This window comes from Solanum verrucosum, unplaced genomic scaffold (genome assembly GCF_900185275.1).
Source record: "Solanum verrucosum unplaced genomic scaffold, falcon-dt-bn FXZP01000283.1, whole genome shotgun sequence".
In the NCBI taxonomy this organism is placed as follows: Eukaryota; Viridiplantae; Streptophyta; class Magnoliopsida; order Solanales; family Solanaceae; genus Solanum; species Solanum verrucosum.
In genome coordinates, this window is record NW_026020415.1 from 592443 (window position 1) to 618095 (window position 25653).

Sequence of the window (25653 nt, forward strand, 5' to 3'; positions counted from 1 at the left end):
ATAAAAAGAGAGTCTTAAAAGACAACTTTATACAAAATCTAAGAAGAAAATACATATATAGTAAAAGAAAAGTCATTAATGAAGGAGACCAAAGCTCCTAACTCTTTTTTATCCGAATATATATTGCTCGAACTAGAAGACAAATTTTGCTATTACTAGTGAGAAGTAATTGACAAAATAGTTGTTTTTTAGATTATTAATTAAGTTTTAGCTAGCGTTTTAAAATTATTTAGTGTTTAATACTTAAATTGAATAATTGATCTGTTCAAATAATTTTTCGAAATAAAATTCTGAAGAAAAAAAAAGACAAAAAAGTATCGTTGGCGGCACTTAAATTCCAGAAAATTCGTGAAGTTTTCTCGTTCCATATTTGGCAGCAATGACAACAACTAAAATCTACTAAACAATTGACTCAATTTTGTATGCCACGTGTTCCATTTTTAACATTTCAAAATGCAGGGGCTTGATGTTGATGTTCATATTTTTATAAATAAAAAACTTTATGGTTGATTTTTATGCCAAGTGTGAATATTAATGTATTCCTTGGCATGGACGGGGTTATCTTAGGCGAAGGGTAATCTGTGAACATCCTTCGTAGAAAAATTATTTAATGTACATAAATGAAATATGAACTATTTATAAAAATATGTTTGGATTTGCAAACCCCTATCAATTTTTGACTCCGCCAATGTTTCTTGGTATTGACAAAATCCAACCCCTTACAAAGAAGTGAAAATTGTTAATTTATATAGGCAACAAAGATGATGCATATGTAATAGGAAAGCTCCACTCAAGTCTTAAAATATTACTCCCTTCATTTTAAATTAATTGAATTGTTGAGATATTTTTTATTTTTTAAATTAATTTAATTGTTCAATTTTTACGACTACTTTTAGAATGTTCTTTCAATTTTACCCTTCATTAGTTAGTATTGGAATTAGTTATTAATTAATATTTAGTTATTTTGATCATGAATTTGATAATAATTAATAAGGGTAAATGGAAAGTTAAACCTAATTTATGTCTTAATCTTCGTTTTTAAAGAGTGTGAAACACCTCAACGATTCAATTAATTTGAAATGAAGGAAGTACTGTCCGTTATATGTATCAACTAATATTTTCTTGAAATTTTTAAGATCTCGTACAAATATAACTGACATATCTATCATTTTGTCCTTCTGATTTGGGTCATGAGTTCCATGTATGGTTTAAAAGATTGTCATCACACCCAATTTTTCTGTCATATATATATGCTTCTAATTAACTCTATAGTAAAGAAATGGGAAGGAAGCTTAGCTTAAATACATGCATCTGGTTTTTATACAAATATTAATTACATTGATCAAATAAATATTTATATGGACCTGATCAGGATTCAACTTGAGCATACAATATTAATCTTGGCATATATATACTCTCATTTACTTAATTAATTAGTAACTTTGATTAAATTTAAACCTAATTGATAACTAGTGGAGCAAACACATCTAATTAGGTGTCAATTTAATAAATATCCCTCTGAAAACAAGACAAAAACATAGATGGTTTAGGCCCATAACCCATTCTTCTACTCCTACTTTTTATATATTTACTTTGTTTTCATAGATTGTGACAAGGATGAATTAAACAGATAAGTTAGCAAAAAGCAGGCCTAATGATGAGGTAACCTTTATGAGACATTATCTCAACAAATTAAATTAATTTAACATGTCATGAAAGATTAGCATAATGTTGAAATTACATAATTTTAAAAATTGTAATATGTTGAGATACTTTCATTTGTTTAGTTCATAATGGATTGGACTGGATTACTTTTAAAAATTAAATATTTGATAAGGTAAGGACCTTATAAATAGTCATTAGTGAACTCGAAAGATCATCGAGAAATTGTTAATCGACAGATAGTATGTCAAGATCATGTTGTTTGGAAATTCAGATGGAGAACTAGATGGGTGTACAAGTTTTTTTTTTCTTTTGGAATAATTTCGCTACTTCCATTTTTATCTAAGTTTAGTTAAGACAAATGAAATTTATCCATATAGAAAGAGGGATCATTATCCTGATTATTATCACGGGATAACTTATTAATTTGAACCAAACAACCCCTATAATTACAAAGTTTAGTGGAACATATATAATCCCAAAATACAGAAACAATTTGGATGATAATTAACAAAAAAGACCTAATTAAATTAGCTTAAGGGTTTAGTACATGGCAATCAAGAACAAATAGAACAATCGTTAAATTAATTGAAATGGGACCCCACGTAGCTAATGAGAATTATCAACTTGATTCATTAATACAAATATGTCATCTTCAGCTTAATTAATTATAGGAATACCAAACCCAACAATAAAACATGTTTCTTAATTAATCAATACTCGTACAGGGTTACTATTAATTAATTAAAGATTAGCAAATGATCATCTCCCTTACTACGTGAAGTGAAGTACTGAAAAGTACTTGTTAGAATAAAAGTAAGAAAAATAAAAATGCAGTACGAAAATATCATTCTCAAGTAGCAGTAAATCAAATATATACTACTATATGATAGCGATTACCAAATGTCATGGTGACTAACTATAATTATCATGAATCATATATTTAGTTGTACATACACGTAGAAACTGCATTGACGCAGACACATATTAATATTTATTGTTGACTATTGGACAGTATAGTAATCGATAAGTCAATCGTAAAATTAGCTTATTGATATATTAGTATTGTGTTATTGGATAAATGGTTGGTGAACAGATTGAAATTTTATAGTGAACAGTTTATTGGTTTATGGATAGATTACTCAATTTCCGTATTGTGTAAACGATTAACCCGTTAAGAATTATCGTTGTTACATTTTTACCGTAAGTATATTTGTTAAATAAATATTTATGTGCATGAACCCTAAAGATTTATACTTTCATATATTTCTTACTATGGATTTACAATTACATTATTACTAGCTTAAGTAGAGCTTGAAAAAATTATTTGTTTGATTAAAGATCAATATATTGGTGAGTGAAAGTGAAAGAAGGGAGTATGAAATGATATAGAGTCAATACACCATCTATAACCGCCCATTAATTATTAATTCAATATCAAATCAATCGATAACTTATTGATTGCATTTAAAAAGCCAAAATCCAATAAGTTAAATCATAAACATAATGATCCGTCCAATTCATCTAACAAGCAACCCTAATATATACAAATCATTTATAAATCCCTCAAATATGAAAGTTACACAGTATATATTATTGTTATTATTAAAATTTATTTTTTATATGATAGTTTATTCCAAACTGAAATGATCTAGTCAAGCAATTGGAATCTTCCAGATTAAGAAAAAACATGAAGAAACTTCAGTGCAGGATATGCACGTTGCCAACTTGGTATGCAATTAATGGTAAACAAATCTTGATTTTGTGTTATGATCAAATAATTTATTAATTAAAATGAGATACTACTATATATATTAAAATACATATATGGAAAATGATGTCCAACTATTCAAGATAAGTCCCAACACGTGAAGACCATGTGGATTCCATATCCATCGTAAAATACTAAAACTTAAATAAAGTAATTTAAAAAATAAATAAATTAATATCCATCACAATTACGTATTCAACATGAATCATATGCTCGATTAATTCACACCACATTCCACTTCGAAAAAGAAACTAATTTACCAATTCAGAAATATAAATAACATATTGGTTGATTGACAATTCACTTTTATTACAATAAGAGCATCAATTTAATATCAAATTTTACACATTAGTTTATATAATGAGATGATTTTTGAGTAAATTTATAAGAATATAACATTTAAGAATGTGACCCAATAATTAATAAAATAAATTTATAATTTATTGTATTTAAGTTTAGGATTTTTCAAAAATAAACTTTCTCCTATTCTTTTGATATAGGTTCAAATTTTAGTAGACCGAGTTAGTATTTGATATCCCCTATAAAAAGCAGGTTCTAAGCGTTACGTTTCAGCATTCTGGTATTCACTGTTACAGCTAATAACACACCAACCCACAAATTTTGCTATCCCTTCTCTAAACTTTACGCGTGGATACCCAATTTCTCTCTTATAAATAAACCCCCTCGCTATACATTTCTTCTTTCTCCTTTTCCCTTCTTGCACCTTCTTTTGTAGCCATTCAAGAATTACTGAAAATCATAGAAGATTTTATCTTTTTTTCTATTGGAGTTTGTGGGGGTTCAAATCTTAACTTTAACTATTTGGGATTAAAGATTTGAACTTTTTTTCATTTTATATTTTGGGTAATCTTGGTTTTCTTGAATTGGTTGGTGTGGAAAGAAGGAGAGGGGGATTTGTGGGGTGAAAATATCTGTAAAAGGGAATGAGGATGAGGGGTGAGATAGTGGGGTACAAAGAAGAGGAAGAAGAAGAGAGGGAAATGGTTGGTGGAGGGTTACCAGAGTCTAAGAAATTTGTTGTGGTGGGTTATGCTCTTACTTCTAAGAAAGTTAAGAGCTTTTTGCAGCCTAAGCTTGAAGGTCTAGCTAGGTAATCTTTGTCTTTTCTTTTCTTTTTTAATTGTAAATTTGTCTTGTTGTTTTGTGTAAAAGTTTTAGCAAGATCATCACACACTCTATTGGAGCTTGAATGTATTTTTTTGGGGGTGTTTTCTGTTTATCTTGCTTTTTTCTCTTTTCTGAATGTTTGTTTCTTCTGTTGATTTCTTGTGAAGTGTACATTAGGATTAGTTTATCTGGATTTTGTATATTACATATTTGATGGTGTTGTTGTTGTTGTTGTTGTTGTTGTACACTCTGTCCTGTCCAGAAAACACTTGTTCCCAAATGACTGTTTGGCAGGGAGAAATGACTTTTTTTTGTGGTTGAAAGTTGAAAATTTTATTATTTAGATTCATTACTACTTTATGTTGCTTTTCCTTGAAGTTGTGAGGTCTTTTAATTTGCACAGTTGATAGTTTGGAATAATTATAATTCTGGCAGTATATTCTTTTACTTCCTGTGGCCAGCATAATTGGAGAATATTTTGGAGGAATAGTAACCTCTGACAGATATTTTTTGGTGCTGTCATACGTCGTTGCTACAAAAAATTTAGATTCTTGAAAATATCAATTAATTTACTAGTCGCTTTCTTAAAATGACCTGTTTGTAATTTAGTCAATGCTGTTGCTAATTTGACATTTGGGAAGTAGTGGGTTAGGAATTAGTCATGGACTCATGGTAGACATTCTAATTTTTACTTTTATTTATTTACTGTTATGATGATATGATATGACCTTAAATAACTAAATGAGGATTCATATAGCTTATCCCCACTTATTTGGACTGAGGCGTAGTTGTTGTTTTACTGTTTGGGATTAAACTCCATCTACCTCAGCTTAGAGTCTCCCGTAGCTGCCCCACTTAAGCTTCCCCTGCCTGGTCCTGCCTCATCAATTACCATTATCTAGTGCAAGTAATTTTACGTACTTTGAATTGTGGTTGCTTTATCATTCGTGCTTTCTGTCTGAAATGGGAAGTTGACCATTGAACTACACTTGTGAATGTCTTGTAGAACCAGAACCGAACATACACTTAAGATTGATGAATGAAGACCCCATCCATGCCATGCCATTACCTTGATTTTGTGTCACTCAATTTTCCATGCAACTTCTTTTACTCAAGTTTTGTCACATAGATTGAGAAAACAATTGCAATTTAGTGGCTAACCTTGCTCATTTATTGTGCAGGAGTAAGGGAATATTATTTGTTGCTATTGATCAGAGCAAACCCCTTTCAGATCAAGGTCCTTTTGACATTGTGCTCCATAAGGTCCATATTTTCTACCTTCTCTAATTCCTTTGTGTATTTCTCCCTCTTAGGGGAATTTATACTTTGTGATCTAATAGTAATCCTTTAATTCGTAAGCAGTCTACCTCCCAAGGTAGGGGTAAGGTCAACATACACTATACCCTCTCGAGACACCACTTGTGGGATTACACTTTGTTTGTTGTTTGTTTGTAATATTGTTAAAGGCATATCACCAAATATCTGTTCTGAAACATGTTACTTGTGTGTATATGCTTGCATACCTAATCCTTTATAGCTTGTCCCCGGGAGATGTCATTTTGTAATATGGTGCCCTCCATCTCTACCTGACATTTTTGTGCTCCTTCCTTGCAGTTGTCAGGAAGCAAGTGGCGGCGTATTCTTGAGGTTGGTTCATTTGGAAGCTTTCTTTGTGTGTGTATGTGTGTGTTTTACAGAGTCCTGTTGATTACAGCTAACATGCATCGTTCAGACAAATCTGTAATAAGTGTAGGCTACAATATACATAATTACTTGAGTGGATTAGACATGCTTTGGCAGTGATTGCTGAGACAAACTGTCTTTTTGCTTAAACTTGTTCTATCTGACATAACTTGCAGACTGCTAGCTCTTTCCCCTGTCATGAATCATGACTTGGTAATTGTGTTAAAAGCCTTGAGCTTCGTGGGCAGATTAGCTGATTGATTGCAGATAGGATTCCTGGTTTCCATATATGGATCTTATTTTTTCCGCGGCTCATCACAATCCTCATATCAGCTTAAGAGGAGAGCACTAACCTAATCAATGCCTTTAATCTTTGGTATATTTCCTTTTTAAGTGCCGCTCTAATGCTCCCCAAGTTGCTTGGATTGAGGCGTATTAGTAGTTGGGATCATACTAGACTAGTTGTTGGAAAAGGTGAACTCAGTGTGCTCTGTTCGCCTTATTTTTATTCTGCTTTTTTACTGATGTTTGTTTCTCTAGGGCCTATTTTTAGTTTAATCAACTGAGTGTATAGGAAGAACCATTATTTTTCTCCTTAGCTCTTTTCTTTGCTCTCTGTGTAGGAATATAGGCTAACGCATCCAGATGTCACAGTTCTTGACCCTCCGGATGCCATACAGCAGGTATACAACCGCCAATACATGCTTGAAGATGTTGCGGACCTGAATTTGTCAGACACCTATGGTAATATTTCCCGTCTGTTCATGGTTATTTGAGAACAATTGATTGCAGTATTTTGGCCCTGGGAAGCTGTGTGAACTGGGATTGCCACATTTTCTTTTTGTTCTTGGTTTGAAGAAGTGGGAAGAGGGCCAAATGCTGGGCTGCTGGGTAAGGGGGATTGAGGAGTAGGGTTTACTTTATCAGTGAAAAAATGGATTAACTTATTTTTGATTGCCTGACAGGGAAAGTTGGTGTTCCCAGGCAACTGGTTATTGAGAAAGATTCTTCATCTATTCCAGATGCAGTAGGTAAAGCTGATCTGAGACTACCTATTGGTATGTTTTTTCTCCTCATTCGTCTTTAATCAACTGATCCTTGGGCAGTTGCCACTTTTTAAACTCAATAAGATCTGTACCTCGCTTGTAGCCATCAAAATTGCAACTGTGTAACTTACTGGGGACAAGCATCTGAATAATTTGATACTGATCTCTTTCAAACTAGAGCAGTATGTAAACAAAGTAATATGTTCATGAAATTCCTGAATTGGGCTTCTTTTATCTTCTCAGTTGCAAAGCCTTTGGCTGCTAAGTCCCATGAGTTGTCTCTAGCCTATGACAAATTCTCTCTTCAGATGCTAGAACCCCCACTTGTGCTACAGGAATTTATCAACCATGGTACGTATATTATTTGAAATAATGAACTTGTGCCTTCCATTCCATGTGCAGATGTTTATAAGTCGTCTTGTTGATGATTATGTATATTTTTCTTGTGGTTGTAGGAGGAATTCTGTTTAAAGTATACATTGTTGGGGAAGCAGTTAAGGTTGTTAGACGATTCAGTTTACCTGATATTAGCAAGCGTGAGCTGTCAAAAAACCCTGGGGTTTTTCGATTCCCAAGAGTTTCTTGTGCTGCTGCATCTGCAGATGAAGCAGATTTAGACCCTTCTGTCGGGGGTGAGCCATCTTTTCCCTCAGTGACTACTTTCTCTTTCTTGATACATCAAATACATCATGGTTGCTTTAGATATGTGAGTGCACAAATTTTTGGCATACACTAGAAGAATAAAGCAGACGAAAAATAAGTGCTTCTTATATTTATTTTTTTATTTCATTTATTGAATTTGTTTCATAGAAACAAATTCTTTATTATTTTTGGACCAAAGGTCTGTTTATTTCTCATGAAATTATCAATACATATCCACGCAAGTAATTAGACCGTTTTAAACAAATGCCAGATAGCCCAAAAAAGGAAATAAAGGACAACTTGGTTTAAATGGCAATATTGGTCTTTCCCAAACCAAGCTGTCCTTTTATTTCCTTTTTTGGGCTCTCTGGCATTTGTTTAAAACGGGTAATTACTAGCCTGGATGTGTATTGATAATTTCATGAGAAATAAACGGGCCTTTGGTCCAAAATTTTTATTTTTATTTTTTTAAAAAAAATTGTTTCTATAAAGCTCTTTAGAAGCTAGCACTATAGATCACCAAGAGCTAGGAAGAATGGGTCGCTGTCATTACTGGATATGAGATTTTCCTAACAAGGATGTTTATCTTATATGACTTGTCTTAGAGTTGTTTTTGTCTTGTTGAGATTTCTCTAGGACCATGAGCTTCTAATTCTTTTGAATCATGGGATCACAGGAGTCTGGAATGGGTTCCTTTAACGTTGATCTTTTACCGCCAACAATAAGCTTTACAATTTTTGCAGTCTCTGCCCCAATACAAGAACATTTTTGCTATTATATTCATTCTAACGATCGTGGTTTCTTTTCATTTCAATAATTCAAACTTATGCAACTATGTTTCAAATTTGATGTGATGACATTTTCAAGGTGATACTTTACATTTTAACATTTCATCTATTATTTTAAACACTTGCTTACTAAGAAACTCAAATAAGATGATACTTTCAAATATTTTACTCCTAAAACCTTGCAATGCAGAATAGGTCTTTGATTATGTGGAACAGAAAGATCATTTTCTGGTTAATAACCTTCCTCCATTTGTTTCCGGAAGTGCTTTAAATGGATCATACTTAGATGATGTTTTATGAGAGGATTACAAGAAATGATTGGTTAGGAAGGGGGCCATCCAGTCGTGATGGTTCTTTGGTGTATGATGCCATTTGAAGTAGTTCACAGATAGGACACTCAATCTGAGGTTTGAAATTTAGAAACTAAAGAGATACAAAGTGTTTGGAAATCCTTGAAAGCTTCTTCGTATGTGGCAAGATGGTATTGCCTTGGAACACTTAGGTGTGTGGGATTTGTTACATACTGTATTTAGTTCATGTTGCTGGATCAGACCAGTGACATCCATCTTACCTAGGTGAATACCATTCTACTCGGGATGACATATTGTGTACTGGTGCATTTAATTATGTATATCTACGTGTAGAGACCTGAAGTAAATCTTGGATGGTTGGTCATGATTTTCTTTAACATCTTATCCTTTGCAGAGCTTCCTCCGCGGCCATTACTTGAGAAGCTTGCTAAGGAACTTCGACGTAGACTGGTATATTGCTTTCTGTTTCTCTTTCCATAAATTATGCCGTAAATGATGTTTGGTACTTGCTTTACAATTTCTGCATTCTCATGTTCAAGTTGTGGTTCTGCTTGCTTCATAAGGTAATTTCCTAAAATATTATTGCAATGTTTGTGCAGGGTCTCCGTCTCTTCAACTTGGATATAATTAGAGAGCTTGGAACCAAAGACCGATATTATGTCATAGATATTAATTACTTTCCTGGTAAGAAATCCTTCTAGTAGAATTACTTACCTTCTGGGATAAAGTAGTTTGATTGTTGTGCACCACTTTTTGAAGAAAGTCGTGATTGCAATACTTTTATACCATGCTGCAGGTTATGGGAAAATGCCAGAGTATGAGCACATATTCACTGATTTTCTCCTGAGCCTTGTGAAGCAGAAACAATGAGAAATTGCGAAAATCTGCTCCTCGTTAACTATTACTTTAAATGGAACTACTGGGAAGGAATCCTCCCCCCTAGCACGAGGATGATAGAATCTTGCAAAGATTTCTGTGGCAATTTCTATAAGCTGATCGGAGACACTGGTGGAAAGTGCAGAAGGAGCTCTCTCGATAATGGTTGCTATTTTGGAAGCTTGCCCCTTGGGTACACAATTTCAATCTACTGAGCTTGGGGTCTCTTTCGTTTCCTGTCGTTGAATAATTGATAGATTTAGTGGATTCAAGAAAGCTTGTGCCCTTGGTAAATGTTGGCTGGAGGGTGAACATGCCTGTGTTTGAAGGGCAAATAATTGCTTCCACCTTGTAAATAAGCCATTTACAGTAGGAACATAAAATGTACATTGTTGGTGCTTCTAATCTACTGGATAGCTTGGTTTTTCGTGTTTTGTTGATCGGAATGTTTCTGAATCACTGTGGTTTTTGCAACATAGTTAACCATGTTGAAAGGATTCCGATTCAACAAAGTGTTTTTAACAGGGGAAAAGTTGCATACGTTGAATTTTAAGATTGTCATATTTAGAACCTAGTCAAGATGGTCACACCATAGTGTAACTGAATTGAGTATATGCCTTATATGCATACTCATTGCTGGAACAAACATAGGATACGCAGCACACAGTGGTTAAAGAAGTGTATTTGATATTGCTACGGTTTTCTTCTTCATTGTTTTTAGTACGAGACCGCTTAGCTTCCTCCATTGCTAGGAGCCTTGTCCGATCACATTTGATTCTCCATTATATTTGCTTTACCTATTTTATTTTATTTGAATCAAGAATCTATTGAAAACAAATTTTAGCTTCTAAGGTATGAGTAAAGCCAGTATGCAGTATCCTAAACCCGATCTCCAACGCTATACTCAAATGCTTTGGGATTTGGTTGATACATAAGAATATGCATTATAATATTGTTTTAGTATCTTTATCTTGTGTTATCGCAAGCTACGACATTTTCTTGAAGACGTTATGTAGTCGCAACTTAACATTACTACTATTATATCACTGAACAGATTGAAAACTTAAACGTAATACATTTCTAATAGAGCATCATTCAATTCAAAATTGCGCCAAGACTGTAATTGAACAAGTTGCAAATTAGAACGGGGCGAAAATTCCCCAAAGTATCAAACAGAAAACACCATTATACAAAGCCGAATGACAAATTATAAAATTACAGAAAAATTACTCAGATTTGGCGTCGGACTCTGAAGCTCCGGCGGCAGCGGGTTGACCCGATTCATCACTGGCAAATGACCACTCCGATGGTAAGGGAGGCAACGGAGCATAAACAGCTGGTCCACGTCGAATATCCCAAGCTTGAGTCTTCCGTGGCCGTGTCTTCTTATGGTGAGCTGTGGCCTTCTTCTGTGGCCTAGATGAGCACTCAATTACCAATCCCCCAACACTTGTCGGTGCCGCCGCCAACCTGGTGGCTCCGCCGGTGAATCCGGTGGTTGAAACAGTTGATGAACGCGGCAACACCGCCATCTGCAACCCGAATATGGCCGAGGCTGACATTTTTTTGTTCTCTACAAAGCTTTTCCTTCTTCTGGCTGTGTTTAATGGAACCTTTGAAGTGGATTGCCTTCGTTATCTTCTGATGATTTCAGTTTCTGCTAATGTTACGGCGTCGTTTAGGATTTGGGCCTAATTGCCTTTTGGGCTATTTGAGTGTTGGATGTAGTAGAACAACAATTGGTCTGGCCCAAATAAATCCGGATCATTTACACTTTTGCTTCTCTAGTTTTGGTCTTTAATTTATGTGCCTTGCAACAAATAATTTTATCATAGTTTATATTTTTTTATAATAATATTTTCCAATTTATGTTCATATATTACTTCAGTTTCTAAAGAATTTATGCCCCAGTAGGCATAAGTTCAATCATTGAAAGACAAAAATTAAAAATTAACTCATTTGTAAGGAAAAAGAAACGTGTAATTTTATAAGAAAGAACAATTTTCACATATGGCAAACATAAAAATTATATTTGTATGTTATAACTATAGTTTGCATAATTGCACTCCATAGCAAATTTTATGTTTGCTATGGAACTTTTGATTTGTATAATTCGCTACAAACATAAAATTTTATACAAATTGTTCAGTTTTGTATAAATTCATTTATACATTGTAATTTGTATAATAAGTCTTGGTATTTATATAATTCTAAGTGTATAGGACGAAAATATAAGTATTTATATTTGTATATACACTTTTCTCTCGTTTTATACAAACACAAACGCATTTTATAAAATGGCTAATTGTATATCGAAAATGGCTAATTATATACCGAATCAGATGACAAAAATAGGAAATGTTTGTTGCGAATTACAATTAAAATAAACTATGGCTATAACATTTAATTTAAATTGATAATTTGCTATTTCATACAATTTTCCCTATAAGAAATAGCTCCTAATGATCATATTTTGGCCCAACTTTAAGAAATAACCCCTATTCTAAATTTCTTAAGAAAAATATGTGGACTTGACTATTTGTGAATTTTCACTAGGTGAGTCGTTGGTTCAAGCTTATATGTGTGTGTATATTTTTGTAACAAAAGATCTTTAAATTATTTAGATAAATTCACGGTCTAATTATTTAAAATATGTATTGATTTGTAGTCTTGTGGTTTAGACTTCAAACCCTCCAACATCTTTTACAGTCTGCACCTTGAGGTGAATTTGACTTAAATAATATATTTTTAAAAATAAAAGATTTATAGCATTAAGTCTGAAAACTATAGCCTAATTCCTTCGGTATCCGTATCGATCTGAATATTTCACCGGATCATTCAATCGACAGAAGATGAACGATATATATAACGTGAGTTGATAACTCGCACTTACTAGGAATTCCCCGTCGAAGACCCAAAGGTCATTGTGACTGAAGAATAGTTTATGAAATCATATTGAGAACATAAATTAGGTGAATATAATTCAGAAAAGGGTCTAGAAAAACGAGAATAGTCAAAAGTACACAGCCTAATCGAATTCAAATGGGTAATAATCTTATAAAGATCCTGGGACACAATTCCTCAACTTGGGTGTGCATGTTTGGTAATGTTTTCAACTAGTCATAATTACCATACCTATTTTAATCTTTCTCTGATATTATATGAATTAATATAAAAGTTGTTGTATAATATAATGCAGTATAGTAGTTGTATGTTGGACATAACTATAAGAAGTAAATGTTGACTATTATTAGTAGGTGACATGTTTGAGGGAAATAACTTTACTTCGAAAAGGTTAAATTGTTCCTTCAATTGGTGTCAAATAGTTTAATTTTCCTGCCTTTGTCGGCGATATTGAAGTAAAATTTCACTTTTAGATTTTCATTACCACAATAACACTTTTTGCTGTTAGTTGTTAATTTAGGCAGAGCTTGGGTTCACATGTATCTCTACTCTCCTTACTAATATATATAAATCACTTACCCCCACTCCAGAAGGATCAATAGTGTTTTTTATCCATCAAACGTGACTCAATCACTAACCGCTCACTCAACCTATCGGTTGATGGTAAAGATGCTCAACCAATTATATATTACAAGACTATCAAACACGACCACCAAAAAATTGATGAAAAAGATAGTTCAGAACAAGTAGGTCATACAAAACACACCTGAGTGTGATTCTTACACATAAAAGAACAAACATATACATCTCATTGCATCTACTGTTAGCCTTGTGAGTTATTATATGCCAGTCTATCCCATTTGTAGTCCGTGACCTTTATTGTTCCCCCACTTATATGGATCATCAAGATTAATGGGTTGACCAACTTCTTGCTTAACACTAATCAGCCCAAAACATCCTATAGCCCAGTACATCTGGCTGCATTTTGGCAATTAGTGCTTTGTTTTATTGGAAAAAAAATAAAGTTGCATTAATTTCTTATTTTTATAATTGTGGTGTCCGATTCAGCAACAGGTATCAACTAATTCTGTTTGTCAAGGCAAGGGTAGATTAGATTGAAATTTGAATCTATGATCTCATAAATTTTAACTCAATTCAACGAATACTAGGCTACACTTAAGTTAACTTTGTCTTCGAATTAAATTTGATGTTCTTATTAGTTATTAATGTGAGTATCTCAAGATTTACTCAACTTTGGCAAATTTTAACCAGTTCACTAACAATAAAGGCATATAATAACATGTTTGACTAACTTCTAAATTTAATTTATTTTGAAAAGTTAAAAAATATATTTTTGATGAGAATTAATTTATGTTTGACTAATAAATTTTAAAAATATTTTTTTAAGTAATAATTATTATTTGATTAAACTTTTTAAAAGTGCTTCGTGTATTTTCTCTAAAGTGTTTTTTAAAAATATCTCCAACAATCACTTATTTTCTTTTAAAAACTTAGTCAAACTACGACCTTTCAAAAATTTGATCAAAAAGACTATAAAACTAAATTCAAACGAAGAGCAAACTTATTCTATTTCCATATTTAAGAGACAAAATTTACTGTTTCCCCTTATTTTCTCGTGTCATTTTTCAAATTCAGAATCAGATGTTTGAAAATAATTGAAATCGGTGAATTAGGAAGTTAGATTGATTTAACTATGGCAAGATTACAGCCTACGATTATATTTTTTCTTGATTAAACAATACGTAGTCAAGTATTAACAATAACACAACAAACGACAAAAATAGCAATTAATAACTATAGAGTAACATAAAAAAATCACAAACCTTTTATATTAACATCATTAAATATTTATTGACAGCAGCAGCTAGCTAAGCTGGTGATCAATTACAATATTTTCTTGACGATTTCATAAACAATTATTTCCTCTTCTATTTGACCCCTCAAACATGATTAGCTACTAACATACTTAATTGGATACCACTAATCCTTCTTGCTGACTTTCTCCTTAAATTAATCAAATCCGCCAAGCTTAATTTTTTTTAAAAATTTAAGTCATTTCTAGAAAAGTTTTATAATGATAACTATACATACAACTATAATATTGCTTCATGCCGACGTTATTTTAATCAAAAAGACGACATCCACGTTTCAAAGATACTCATAACTCATAACAATAATAACAAATTCGGTATAATTCTAAGATATGATATTTATATAAACAACAATATATTTAGTGTAACTCTATAAGTGAAAGACTGAAAAAGCTATACATTAGAAATTCATAAGACGATTTTGCCAAAAAAAGACATTACTCTTATCTCGAAAAAATAAAGAAATTATTTTCGATAGACTATCTACTCAAAAAAACAATAACAATAATAAGAAATCGTTTAGTAACTAGATGAAATTTGAGTTATCCACTTATTATTTTTTGCATTATTATTATTTACATAATATAATGTATATAAATTTAAACTCAAAAATCTATAATTAAAAATAAAGAATTACTTATCGCTCCGGTGTAGGCAACGACCCGTTAAAGTTGCTGTTATAATAAGATAAAAAAGAGATTCATGTATTGCATTTTTTCCTCAGTCTCAATTTGTTAGGAGATCATCATGTGGGACCCGATAGACAACAACCCAAGGGTATAAAAGTCATTTTAGGAGTAGGCATAAGTGTAACTTGGTAATTGGAAAACTTCTACTGGCATAAAAGCCATTCCAGGTTGTACACAGCTGTAATCCAACCACACGAACAGAGTTTCTATTTAGCAGCTAAAATAAACCACTCCTTTCCGTACAATGAATATTTGTAAACAAATAATTAAATAATTTTATATTCCATTTAACAAAGTTTCTTTTTTATTTTATGATTTTACATTACCGAAAAAGGAGCTTATTAGAGTCGTCTTCTTCCTACAGATGAACACAGTATTTTCGAGTGGAGCCAATTCTGTACACAAATCCCTATGGATTCTATTTAAACTTCTTCTCAACAACGGCGCACACTAGTGTTTTTCTTTATCCTACGCTTCGCTTATTAGTTCTTCAATTTTGCCTTTAACTTTACAGAACTTGGCGAAACTGAGTGTGGGCACAAACCAGAATGGATCCGTGTCCTTTCGTGAGGCTCAGTGTCTGTAATTTAGCGTTAAAAATTCCGGTTGCTTCGAAGCCGGCTCGTTCCGTCGTGCATCCGTCGTCGTCGTCGTCGCCGTGTTTTTGTAAAATCAAGTTGAAGAATTTTCCTCTCCAGACGGCGGTTGTACCGTGCATTTTACCGGAGAGTCAGTTTCCGGACAGTCAGATACAAAGTCATGCGGCGAGTTTTCATCTGAACAAGTCTGATCTCGAAAAGCTGGTTGCAAAGTCTCTGTTCGGCGGCGGGAAGTTGTACCTTCAAATCTCAATTTACACCGGCAGGCGAGGGTCGACATGTGGTGTGAACTCTGGGAGGTTGCTAGGGAAGGTTGATGTACCGTTGGATCTGGCGGGAACGGAATCTAGGTCAGTATTATTTTACAATGGCTGGATTGTGATAGGAAAGGAAGCGAAGAATTCTAGTGCTCAGTTTCATCTGAGTGTTAAGGCGGAACCCGACCCGAGATTCGTGTTTCAGTTCGACGGAGAACCGGAATGCAGTCCTCAAGTATTTCAAATTCAAGGAAATATTCGTCAACCTGTTTTCACATGCAAATTCAGTTTCCGTACCCCCGGCGACCGTAATCAGAGGTCCAGGTTGGTTCCGATACTTCTTTTTCAACTTTAGTTCTGATACCGACAGGCTTGACTTGCACAATTAGAGCTCACACTACATTTGCCGCATAAACGATTCGAATTTTCCAGTATTCAATTGCAAAAGATGTTCAAATTGCACGGGATAGTTAATTTTACGATTCCTAATTAAAGCTTAAAAAGTAGCTTCCAATGTCAGTAATTAGAAGTCATTTCTTCATGTAGTTGGAAAAAATCTTCAACAGATACCTACTTCGTTTAAAGCAAGATACTCCACTTTTTCTCCCTTTTCCATTACGCCTCGGAACACTTTTTACTCACGAGTTTTTCAATTTCTTTTAACGAAATCGGAACTGCATTTTGCAGGTCTTTGCCATTGGAGCATAGTAGTTCACGAGGATGGTTAAGTTCGTTCGGAAGCGAAAGGGAGCGACCAGGGAAGGAGCGAAAGGGATGGTCAATTACAGTCCACGATCTCTCCGGTTCACCAGTCGCCGCTGCGTCAATGGTTACACCTTTCGTAGCCTCGCCCGGTTCAGACAGGGTAAGCCGGTCCAACCCCGGCTCATGGCTAATTCTCCGGCCAGGTGACGGAACATGGAAACCATGGGGTAAACTGGAGGCGTGGCGCGAACGTGGTTCAGCAGACGGGCTTGGCTACCGGTTTGAGCTAATCCCAGACTCAGCCGCAACTGGAATAGTGCTAGCCGAGTCGACATTAAGCTGTAGCAAAGGTGGAAAATTCGTGATAGACCTTGGAACGAGCGTGTCAACTAATGGGAAGTCGACACCTGTGAACTCGACGTCACCGGCGTGTAGCCCTAGAGGAAGCGGTGACTTTGGGTATGGATTATGGCCTTATTGTATGTATCGAGGTTTTGTGATGTCGGCTAACGTGGAAGGTGAAGGTGGAAGTAAGTGCAGTAAACCTACAGTGGAAGTTAGCGTACAACACGTGAACTGCACGGAAGACGCAGCGGCATTCGTGGCTTTGTCAGCTGCCATTGATCTCAGCATTGATGCTTGCAGGCTTTTCTCTCAAAAGCTTAGGAAAGAATTGTGTCCTTCTCAGGATTTACTTTCCTGAAATTCTTTCAACTATTTTTTCTCATTCCTTTTTTTTACTTGTGAGTGGTAAATGGTGGCGATGAGTTTTAGATATCGTCGGTCACTAGTTGATTGTTAGTATTACTAACGAACATTATTAGGCTGTTTTCTTCAATATGTACAGAGATTGTGGGGGATTTGACTGACAGAGCACTTTTTTTGCCTTAAATTGGGGTGTTGCTCTTTGTAAACTCTCTGCACTATTGCAAGGTTGTCAATGTCAAATATTGCTTTCGAGTTTAGCATACTTGTTGGTTGTTGGTATGTCCCAATACTGCAACTAGTAGTTTTTACTTGCAAACTGATGGATATACTGTTGAAATCTTGTATTTACCTAAATGAGATGATTAAGGATTAGTATTTGATTATGATGTGTAGCGGATATGAGGGGTAGCGTGCGTGCACGCAAGCATTGAAAACTGCGAGTTAGGCACGTAAAATATGTAATTAGCCAGTAGTTTGAAACGATTATTAATGTGCTTAATATGGGAGATAGCTGTAATGTTGTTATAATATGGGAAAATTTGTGGTTTGGTACAATGGTAGGGATTTGCCAGCTATGCTACTGACTTGGAAGGAAAATAAAGTATGTGATATATTTGAACATAGATTTTAAGAAGCTAAGGTGGAAATATTGTATTTGAGTTAGTTTTTCAAAAATGACCTTGAGGGTGGGGGACCTATTTAGCTATAGAGTGGTGTTGGTAATATGTATATATCTGGTGCAACAGTAGCAGAAAGGCCAACTGTTTTGTGGTTTGTGTGGGTGAGTGAGGTGGTGGGGGACCAATGTTGTAGTGTTAGTGGGGGAATTGGAAATTGAAACAAACAGCCTGGGCTTATCAGTCAATGTATCAAATTGAACGTCGAAGCAAGACTAGGTCGGCCCATTTACTACCAAATTGCCTAGCCACTCATGCCCAACACTATTACAAGCAGTTCGTTTGAAAGATTATATAAGAATAATGTTAAATAACATGCATTGCATAAAAATGATTACACTTCAAATAGTTTACACAATTTTCTTCAAGGGTATGTATCTAAATTTGAAAAAGGCTCTATCTGAAGAAAAAATAAATCAGACTTCCAAAATAATGTTCAACTATCAATAGATAATTACTACTACACCTGTTCACAAAAGTAAGAATTTTTCCTTTAAACAAAGTTCCTTCAATTCTATTCTTGTTCACTATTTTCAATGTAGAAACGTAAATGAAGTGGGGATCTGGTCTTTAGATTAAAACTGGTCAATATTGTACTGGCAGAGATGTTATACTAGTAACATTTATTATGCTGAGTGTGTTTGGTGTTGTAATAAGTTCAGAATGAGTCATTCCTAACAAGAATCCGATGTCGTTGTCTCTGTTGCTTCTTAACTAAGCACTCTTTCTTCCATATACCGCCATCACGCCACAGAACTCACGTTCCTCTCTATTTCGGTAAATCAGATATTTATATCAAATCAATAAATTTTTTACTATACATATACATCTATCATTTAATTATGGTAATAAATGTGTGTAAGAAATTTCGACAAAGATATTCAAGGATAACTTTCAAGGTTTTACAAAAGGGCGTTCAATTGACCAACCTTCAACATATATTGCTACGTTCCGTTCCACTAGTACAATTTCCTCCTACTATAACATTAAATGTATGTATTGTGACTCTTAACAACAGACAATTAGAGACAGAGTAACGTGAAAGTTCCTTTCATATATTTCTAAGGACAAATCACAATCCTTAATTTACATTTGTACTTTTTCTTTATCATTTCCTTTTCTTGGATTTGGAATTCATGCTACAATTGGTAAAGAAAATGGTATCCACAACTTCATCGACAATTTAATTCATTACGACAACGACCTCAAGTTAATACGTTACATATTAATAATGTAATGACGATCAATATTCAAAATTGATAAATAGCCAAAGAAGAGACATATGAACATATCACATGAATATACACATCACCATTATATGATTATAACTATGTTTAATACGCTTTAATAGTCAGGTCATGCAAAGACTATCCATATTTATTACTCCCTAGTCCCTACAAATAAAAAGTCAAAAGAAACATATCCAAATACATCACATTAATATAAACATGATTTCACCATTACAATTGTCCTCGACAACTTATTCTAAAAACTTTGGTGGCACATTCTTTTAACAAGTTCATTTTACCTATTTTCTCTTCATTTGTTGTTCCTCGTTTAATTTTTGTAACATGATACTTTAAGGTTGTTACTAGAATGTTTATCCAAACTTTTATTATTGTCAACATTATAGTTAAACTTGTTTTCAACACTTATTATCTATATCAAGTAGTGAGAGATTATTCAAGGGAACCTCTTCATCTGAACACCTCTATCTTGATTTTTAGCTAGTAGTACCAAGCTATGCTTCATGATTTGCTTAATACTAATTACAATTATATCACACGTATTAATTATTATTAGTCATCTAAAAGTTTTCAGTTTTCTTTGGTGCCTAATTTATTCATGTAGAAATTAGAGATGTGTGGTAGACTCCAATTTTAAGCTTCATTTCTTTTCAATTGTCTGCATTAATATAATGCTTAAGTTTCTAAATGAACTTGTAAATCTCAAACTTAGTTATACAGATGCTAAAACTTTGATAAGTATCGAATTATTGTGCCTAATCCAAAATATTTCCACATTTCGATAGATTTCAATATTACGATGTTTGATATGTATTTTAAAAAAGAAGGTATTTGTGACGATAGTCGCTATTTTTTTTTAAAAAAAAAATACTAAATATCGTAACAAAATACCTAATTATGTATACAAATATATATATATATATATATATTTTTTTTTATTTATTTATTTATTTTTTTATATATTTTTTATATTGTTATATTGTTATATAAATAATAATGTAATTAGTCTAAATATAAACTAATAAAAGGCCTAAAATCCTTTGTATTAAAAGATTATTGCCTTTACTACTCAATATAAACTAAATACTTGATTACACATAATCATAAACTCATAATATAGACAAATTTTATACACTAAAGTATAAAAGAGTTTCCACCATCGTCAAAATCATAATTTTTCATTACATGTGTATAAGTTAAAGTCGAACAACTCATGATTACTAACTTACCATATCAAACAACTGAAAATCAAATTTAATACCAACCATATGAATATAATAGAGAATTTTTAAATATTTAAAACTATCGAACTCAATTGTAACCCTCTATTACTTGAACTCTTTAAAAAATATCCATTAGTATGTATTGAATAGCATTCTAAAAGTAACACGTTTTTAAAATATAATATTCACTAGCCTACCATGAAGATGGTGAGCCAAAATATGTGGGCCTAAAGGAGTTTCATTTTGGGTCTTTGGGCTTAAGAAACCGGATCGGACCCGTACTGTTTGGTAGATCAAAATAGGAACCGGGGCGGAGGAGAGAAGAAAGTGCGTGTGTGTAGTGACAGAGATAACGAGATGGAGCTGTTAGGATGGTGGTTAATGCTAGTGGGTACACTTCGGCTTGCATCGGTATGGTTTGGCTTCGTCGACATTTGGGCTCTTCGTCTCGCTGTTTTCTCCAAAACTACCAGTAAGTGTACAAACCTTTTTTGCTTATATTACGCTTAGTGCTCATTTCGGCTTTTTTACATTCTCGTGATCTGACTTGAATCTGTATTAGGAATCATATCCCTTTGCTTTCGCCTTATTTTGTGTGATTTGTCTCATAATAAAGTGCTTTTTTGGTGATTTTATGCCATTGTTAGCTATATCTTGTTAATATCGAGGATCATATATTGACAGATCAGGAATTTAAGTTAGTGTATTGGGCCGAGGGTCTTTCGGAAACAGTCGCTCTAAGGTTTGGGTACACTACTCCACTTTGTGGATTTTCATGGGATATGTTGTTGTAGTATTGGGGTTAGTTACCAGTGCAATCTTATTATTACTTTGTGGTTGTAGATTCGAGTTTAGTATAGATATAATTTGAATCAGCTACAGTAGTCATTATGAGCTCATTTACTATAGTCTTATTGGGGTTTACGATGTACCTTACACCTGTGTTTATGGGATGTAATAGTCTTGCCCGATGGATTAGACAATGTGCATGCAAACTGGAGTGGACATCACCTTCACTCCCTCTCGCACACGCACACTATTTAGGAGGAAAAAAAATCTATTAGTTACATATATATAATTCGAGCAGAGGCAGTTTGGATACATGAGTTGAAACTTTGGATTTGTCCCTAGACTAGATGCTTTTCATTTTGATTAGGAAAATGAATAAGGGACTATGTACTGTTGAATTGATTTGCTACCCCATAGGGTTGAAATGGCGATAAGAATGAGTAAACGGATCAACACATTCATTTGGGCTCAAGACTTGTCTTTTGACTTCATTTCCTTGACATGATTTTATAGGCAATAGGATGATAGAGTTTTCCCAAAAAGAAGCTATTTTTTTCTATTTGACCACAAACATTGCATATAACTGGAAAAGAATCATTTTTTTAAATAAGGAACTGAATAAGAATCATTTCTTAAAACCTTATTCGGATATGTATAAGCACAATTAGTTAAGAGAAGTGATTGTCATAAACTTCTGTAGCTTGGCCTTAGCTCTTAATTTTAGAAGAAAATATATTATTCTCTTGCAGTGTTAAGATGTCCCACATCGGTAGAGGGATGGGACGTTTGGTCTCCGTATATGGACTTGGACAAACCTCCCCTCAGGAGCTAGCTTTTGGGGTTGAGTTAGGCCCAGGTGCCATATCTTTACATGCAGTATTTTGTAGCACTTCTGTCATGCCTCACTTCATTCTTACCTTCTTATTCTGTTTGTTTATAAAAAGGTAAAATTGCTCCCCTCGGCCAGAATTTGGTAATTCACAAATGGGCATATCACCTCCAAACTCTCCACATAGTTCTATCCTTTCTAAGAGAAGCCTTTCTCCTACAATTGCATCACAAAGACTTCGTAAAAAAGTTCTATTTAAGTTTGTGAAAGATACATAGTATGTCATCTCATTTGGGTTATGTTGTGTTATTCTTCAATCTAGCTGGAGAATGGAGTTGATAGAATCTGAGAGTTTGTTCGTCTTGTTTGATTGCTGCAATACTGCTTGTTTGACCCCAATGCACCTATAATAGTATGCTTTATCATCCAGTAAGAGTGACATATATATTTCTCGTCTGACTTGGGTCAAGTGGCTCAAAATGTGGACAACAATGTGCGAATTTGGTGGTTGCAACTTTCTAAGGTATAGCTTTTGTCGTGAAAATAGAACCTTAAGTTACTGGTAGTGCAGTCAGTAACATATTTGATTACACATTTGGTACTCAACTTCTTGAATAACTTTCAAGAACAGCAACTTTGTAAGCACATATCTGTCATGCATCTTAAGTTTGACAAGTGATGATACTTTGTATTGCTTGGTATCACTGGTTTTACTTGCAATTGCATTGAAATTACCACACGTTACTTGACACAATCTTATACTATCTTTATAATGGAACTTCTTCTTTTTTTATTTATCATGTTGCAGTGACAGAAGTTCATGGGAGGACATTTGGAGTGTGGACTCTGCTAACCTGCACTCTTTGCTATCTTTGTGCATTTAACCTTCATGACAGACCTTTGTATTTGGCAACCATTTTATCATTTGTCTATGCCTTCGGTCATTTCTTGACAGAGTTCTTGATCTATCAGACAATGGCAATAAAAAATCTGGTTACCGTCGGTATATTTGCAGGTATTGTTCCTTCTCGAGTTTTTTAATTATAATTAGCGCTACTAGATCTTGCAATTGTTTTCGGTGTTTCCCCTCCATCCCTGGGTTTGGTCTGCTTTTAAAACAGTGGAAGTAAAGATGGATTTAGGCATCTAGTGCTTTCAAAAGGCAAGAACTGCTTTCAAATGATATAATCTGTAACTCGACCTTTATTCACCTAGTATCATGTGCTGTAAAGTTTCTGTTAAGCGTCTTCTAATATGGACTGGCTTCATTTAGTTGTAGCATGTCACTGAATGTGCAAATTAATCATTTGAAGACCCTGCTTGTGCTCCTAACTTTTCTGAAAAATCTTTATCAAACTTCCCCGTATTTCTTCCCTTTGAACTTTTTGATTGCGCTAATTGAACTCTTGCAACTTGCTCTTCTTATGAATCAAAGCCTATCTTTTGAGTGCAGTGCTGGTTGCTTAAGCCCAATTTACTACATAAAGATGTTAGTTACTTAATGAAAAAGGAGATGACGAAGCAAATCTTTTAGATGGTTCTAATAAAAAGGTTGAAATTTTTATCAACTTCTGAACATCTTTACCTATGTTTGTGGTTTAACTATAAAATGAAGTTCCAATGATCTGGAGGTAACGAAAAACTACAGCCACATTAGTGACATTATCTTCCTGCATCAGCACATGCTTTTCTTTCTTTGCAGTAAATTGAGTTCACTCCTGATCACAATTCACACACCACTTTAGACTGTCTAAAGAGTTCCATTTTCTCTCTCGCAGGCACATCTATAGTTTGGATGTTGTTGCAGTGGAATGCACACCAACAGGTCAAAACTAAGAGTCCATAGAACCAAATCAACAGCAGTGGCTTGAAGCAGATTTATCGGATATTACTCCTTTCAACTTCTGCCTTTGCTGCTGCAATTTGAGGCCTCAGAGTTTTAGTTGGGGAAGCATGCTTTCATGGTTTATTGTAATGTCTCAATGCTAGTTTTTCTTCTGATTGGCTTTTGTAACAATGCGAAGGATTATCTATCTTTCAAACTTTCTTATTGGAATTTTTAGACTACTTGGAATGACCCAAGTTTTTGTCTTCTACTAGTATTATTTTATGCAAGGTGGATCCCTCATTTCTGTGTTACTTTTTCTTTTTAGTTGACACTTTGTATCAGCTTTATTTTGTGTTAATTTGGCCATAGAATAATTGAAGCAATTGAGTATGATTGGCAGTAGCCAATTTCTTTCATCAACAAAATCTTAAACTGAAATGAGTCATATTTAAGAGTGCAGAAAGCTTAATTTTGTGTTGAAATACACACAAATTGATACCAATTGTCTGTCTAAATCATAGTAACACTACTACTCATTAGCATGAACTTAAAACACTCCTCTACTACATCTTCATCAGTTAGAATTTTGGCTTTTCCCAAAATTACAATACTAAACAAGGGCAATTCAACACTCTAATTCATAATTATTTATCTATTACTATATAAAAAATTTTCCCCCTCAAACTGCATCTATACTTGTTGCATCTTCATCAATTATATCTTCCAATTGTTCATGGTCTCCAACTCCATCACCCTCATCATCTCCATCATTCTCATCTTTTTTCCCTTCATCTAATTCTTCCAATTCAAGATCTTCCTCTGGGTTTTTTTGAAACTCAGCAGCTAACTCATCTAACAGCAAGGGATTCAGATCTTTCCTCCCTAACTTCACAGCTTTTTGCAAATCTTGTTCCTTCAATGATTTTTCACCCACTTTTGTCTTGCTGTATGACTGTTTTACTTGGTAAATCAACCACAAACATATCAAAAACATTGCAAATCCTTGAAAAACATGCTTTAATTTGAACCCTTTTGTCCTCATATTCCTACTTGATGATTGCTTCAACATGTTTAGTATATTCACAATATTGCTATTTCTTCATGTTTTAACTACTTGGAGTTAAAATACAATCTGTGTGAAAAATCAGATATTAAAAAACAATAGATCTTATAATAAAATAGTGTTATTAAAAAAAAATGAAACTTACCAGTAGAGTACAGAAGATGAGGTGTGAGAAGAAAAGGGAGTGTGAGGCTGAGGCTCCCACTTTATGTGTTAAAAATAGGTACATCTGTATTGGTTATTTAAAGTTTTTTGGATGCGTCGGTAGAAGGAATTTAATGAAGGGTCCAACACTGGAGTCAAAAACATTAATTGACATATAATAGCGTAATTACG

At 33.8% G+C, this 25653-nt stretch overlaps 5 protein-coding genes across 6 annotated transcripts in view; 3 read left to right on the top strand and 2 right to left on the bottom strand.

The window, feature by feature from the left end:
* The window catches only part of LOC125840824 (ergosterol biosynthetic protein 28), a 233934-nt gene extending 209373 nt beyond the window's left edge, over positions 1 to 24561 (top strand). Inside the window, exons 2-4 of one of the 2 annotated variants that reach the window (XM_049519799.1) lie at positions 21163 to 21280; positions 23235 to 23441; positions 24205 to 24336. In XM_049519799.1, the coding sequence (XP_049375756.1) occupies positions 21166 to 21280; positions 23235 to 23441; positions 24205 to 24272 (390 nt within the window). In that variant the 5' untranslated portion in view covers positions 21163 to 21165 and the 3' untranslated portion in view covers positions 24273 to 24336. Of the gene's footprint in view, positions 1 to 21162; positions 21281 to 23234; positions 23442 to 24204 lie in introns of both variants that reach the window. The other variant, XM_049519798.1, reaches the window with a different exon arrangement.
* On the top strand, positions 4050 to 10333 carry LOC125840822 (inositol-tetrakisphosphate 1-kinase 3-like). The gene is made up of 10 exons (XM_049519796.1): positions 4050 to 4544; positions 5743 to 5824; positions 6176 to 6208; positions 6868 to 6988; positions 7210 to 7302; positions 7534 to 7641; positions 7746 to 7922; positions 9426 to 9481; positions 9631 to 9715; positions 9828 to 10333. Exons 1-10 carry the CDS (start codon positions 4378 to 4380, stop codon positions 9899 to 9901), a joined length of 996 nt encoding a protein of 331 aa, XP_049375753.1. The 5' UTR covers positions 4050 to 4377; the 3' UTR covers positions 9902 to 10333.
* LOC125840825 (50S ribosomal protein 6, chloroplastic) lies at positions 11059 to 11493 on the bottom strand. Its single transcript, XM_049519800.1, has one exon. The coding sequence runs from the start codon at positions 11467 to 11469 to the stop codon at positions 11134 to 11136; it is 336 nt and encodes a 111-aa protein (XP_049375757.1). The 5' UTR covers positions 11470 to 11493; the 3' UTR covers positions 11059 to 11133.
* Positions 15695 to 17859, top strand: LOC125840816 (uncharacterized). Its single transcript, XM_049519789.1, has 2 exons — positions 15695 to 16572; positions 16936 to 17859. The coding sequence occupies exons 1-2, from the start codon at positions 15941 to 15943 to the stop codon at positions 17654 to 17656; spliced, it is 1353 nt and encodes a 450-aa protein (XP_049375746.1). The 5' UTR covers positions 15695 to 15940; the 3' UTR covers positions 17657 to 17859.
* A 372-nt stretch (positions 24562 to 24933) lies between the features above and the next one.
* LOC125840792 (uncharacterized) lies at positions 24934 to 25329 on the bottom strand. Its single transcript, XM_049519763.1, has one exon. It carries the CDS (start codon positions 25321 to 25323, stop codon positions 24934 to 24936), a length of 390 nt encoding a protein of 129 aa, XP_049375720.1. The 5' UTR covers positions 25324 to 25329.
* Positions 25330 to 25653: the final 324 nt, after the last annotated feature.

Coding starts and splice junctions, on each gene's coding strand:
- LOC125840822 (XM_049519796.1), top strand. CDS start 4,378: ATGAGGATGAGGGGTGAGATAGTGGGGTACAAAGAAGAGGAAGAAGAA. Junction 7,642..7,745: donor ACAGGAATTTATCAACCATG/GTACGTATATTA, acceptor TTGTGGTTGTAG/GAGGAATTCTGTTTAAAGTA. Junction 9,716..9,827: donor AGATATTAATTACTTTCCTG/GTAAGAAATCCT, acceptor ACCATGCTGCAG/GTTATGGGAAAATGCCAGAG.
- LOC125840825 (XM_049519800.1), bottom strand. CDS start 11,469: ATGTCAGCCTCGGCCATATTCGGGTTGCAGATGGCGGTGTTGCCGCGT.
- LOC125840816 (XM_049519789.1), top strand. CDS start 15,941: ATGGATCCGTGTCCTTTCGTGAGGCTCAGTGTCTGTAATTTAGCGTTA. Junction 16,573..16,935: donor GACCGTAATCAGAGGTCCAG/GTTGGTTCCGAT, acceptor TGCATTTTGCAG/GTCTTTGCCATTGGAGCATA.
- LOC125840792 (XM_049519763.1), bottom strand. CDS start 25,323: ATGTTGAAGCAATCATCAAGTAGGAATATGAGGACAAAAGGGTTCAAA.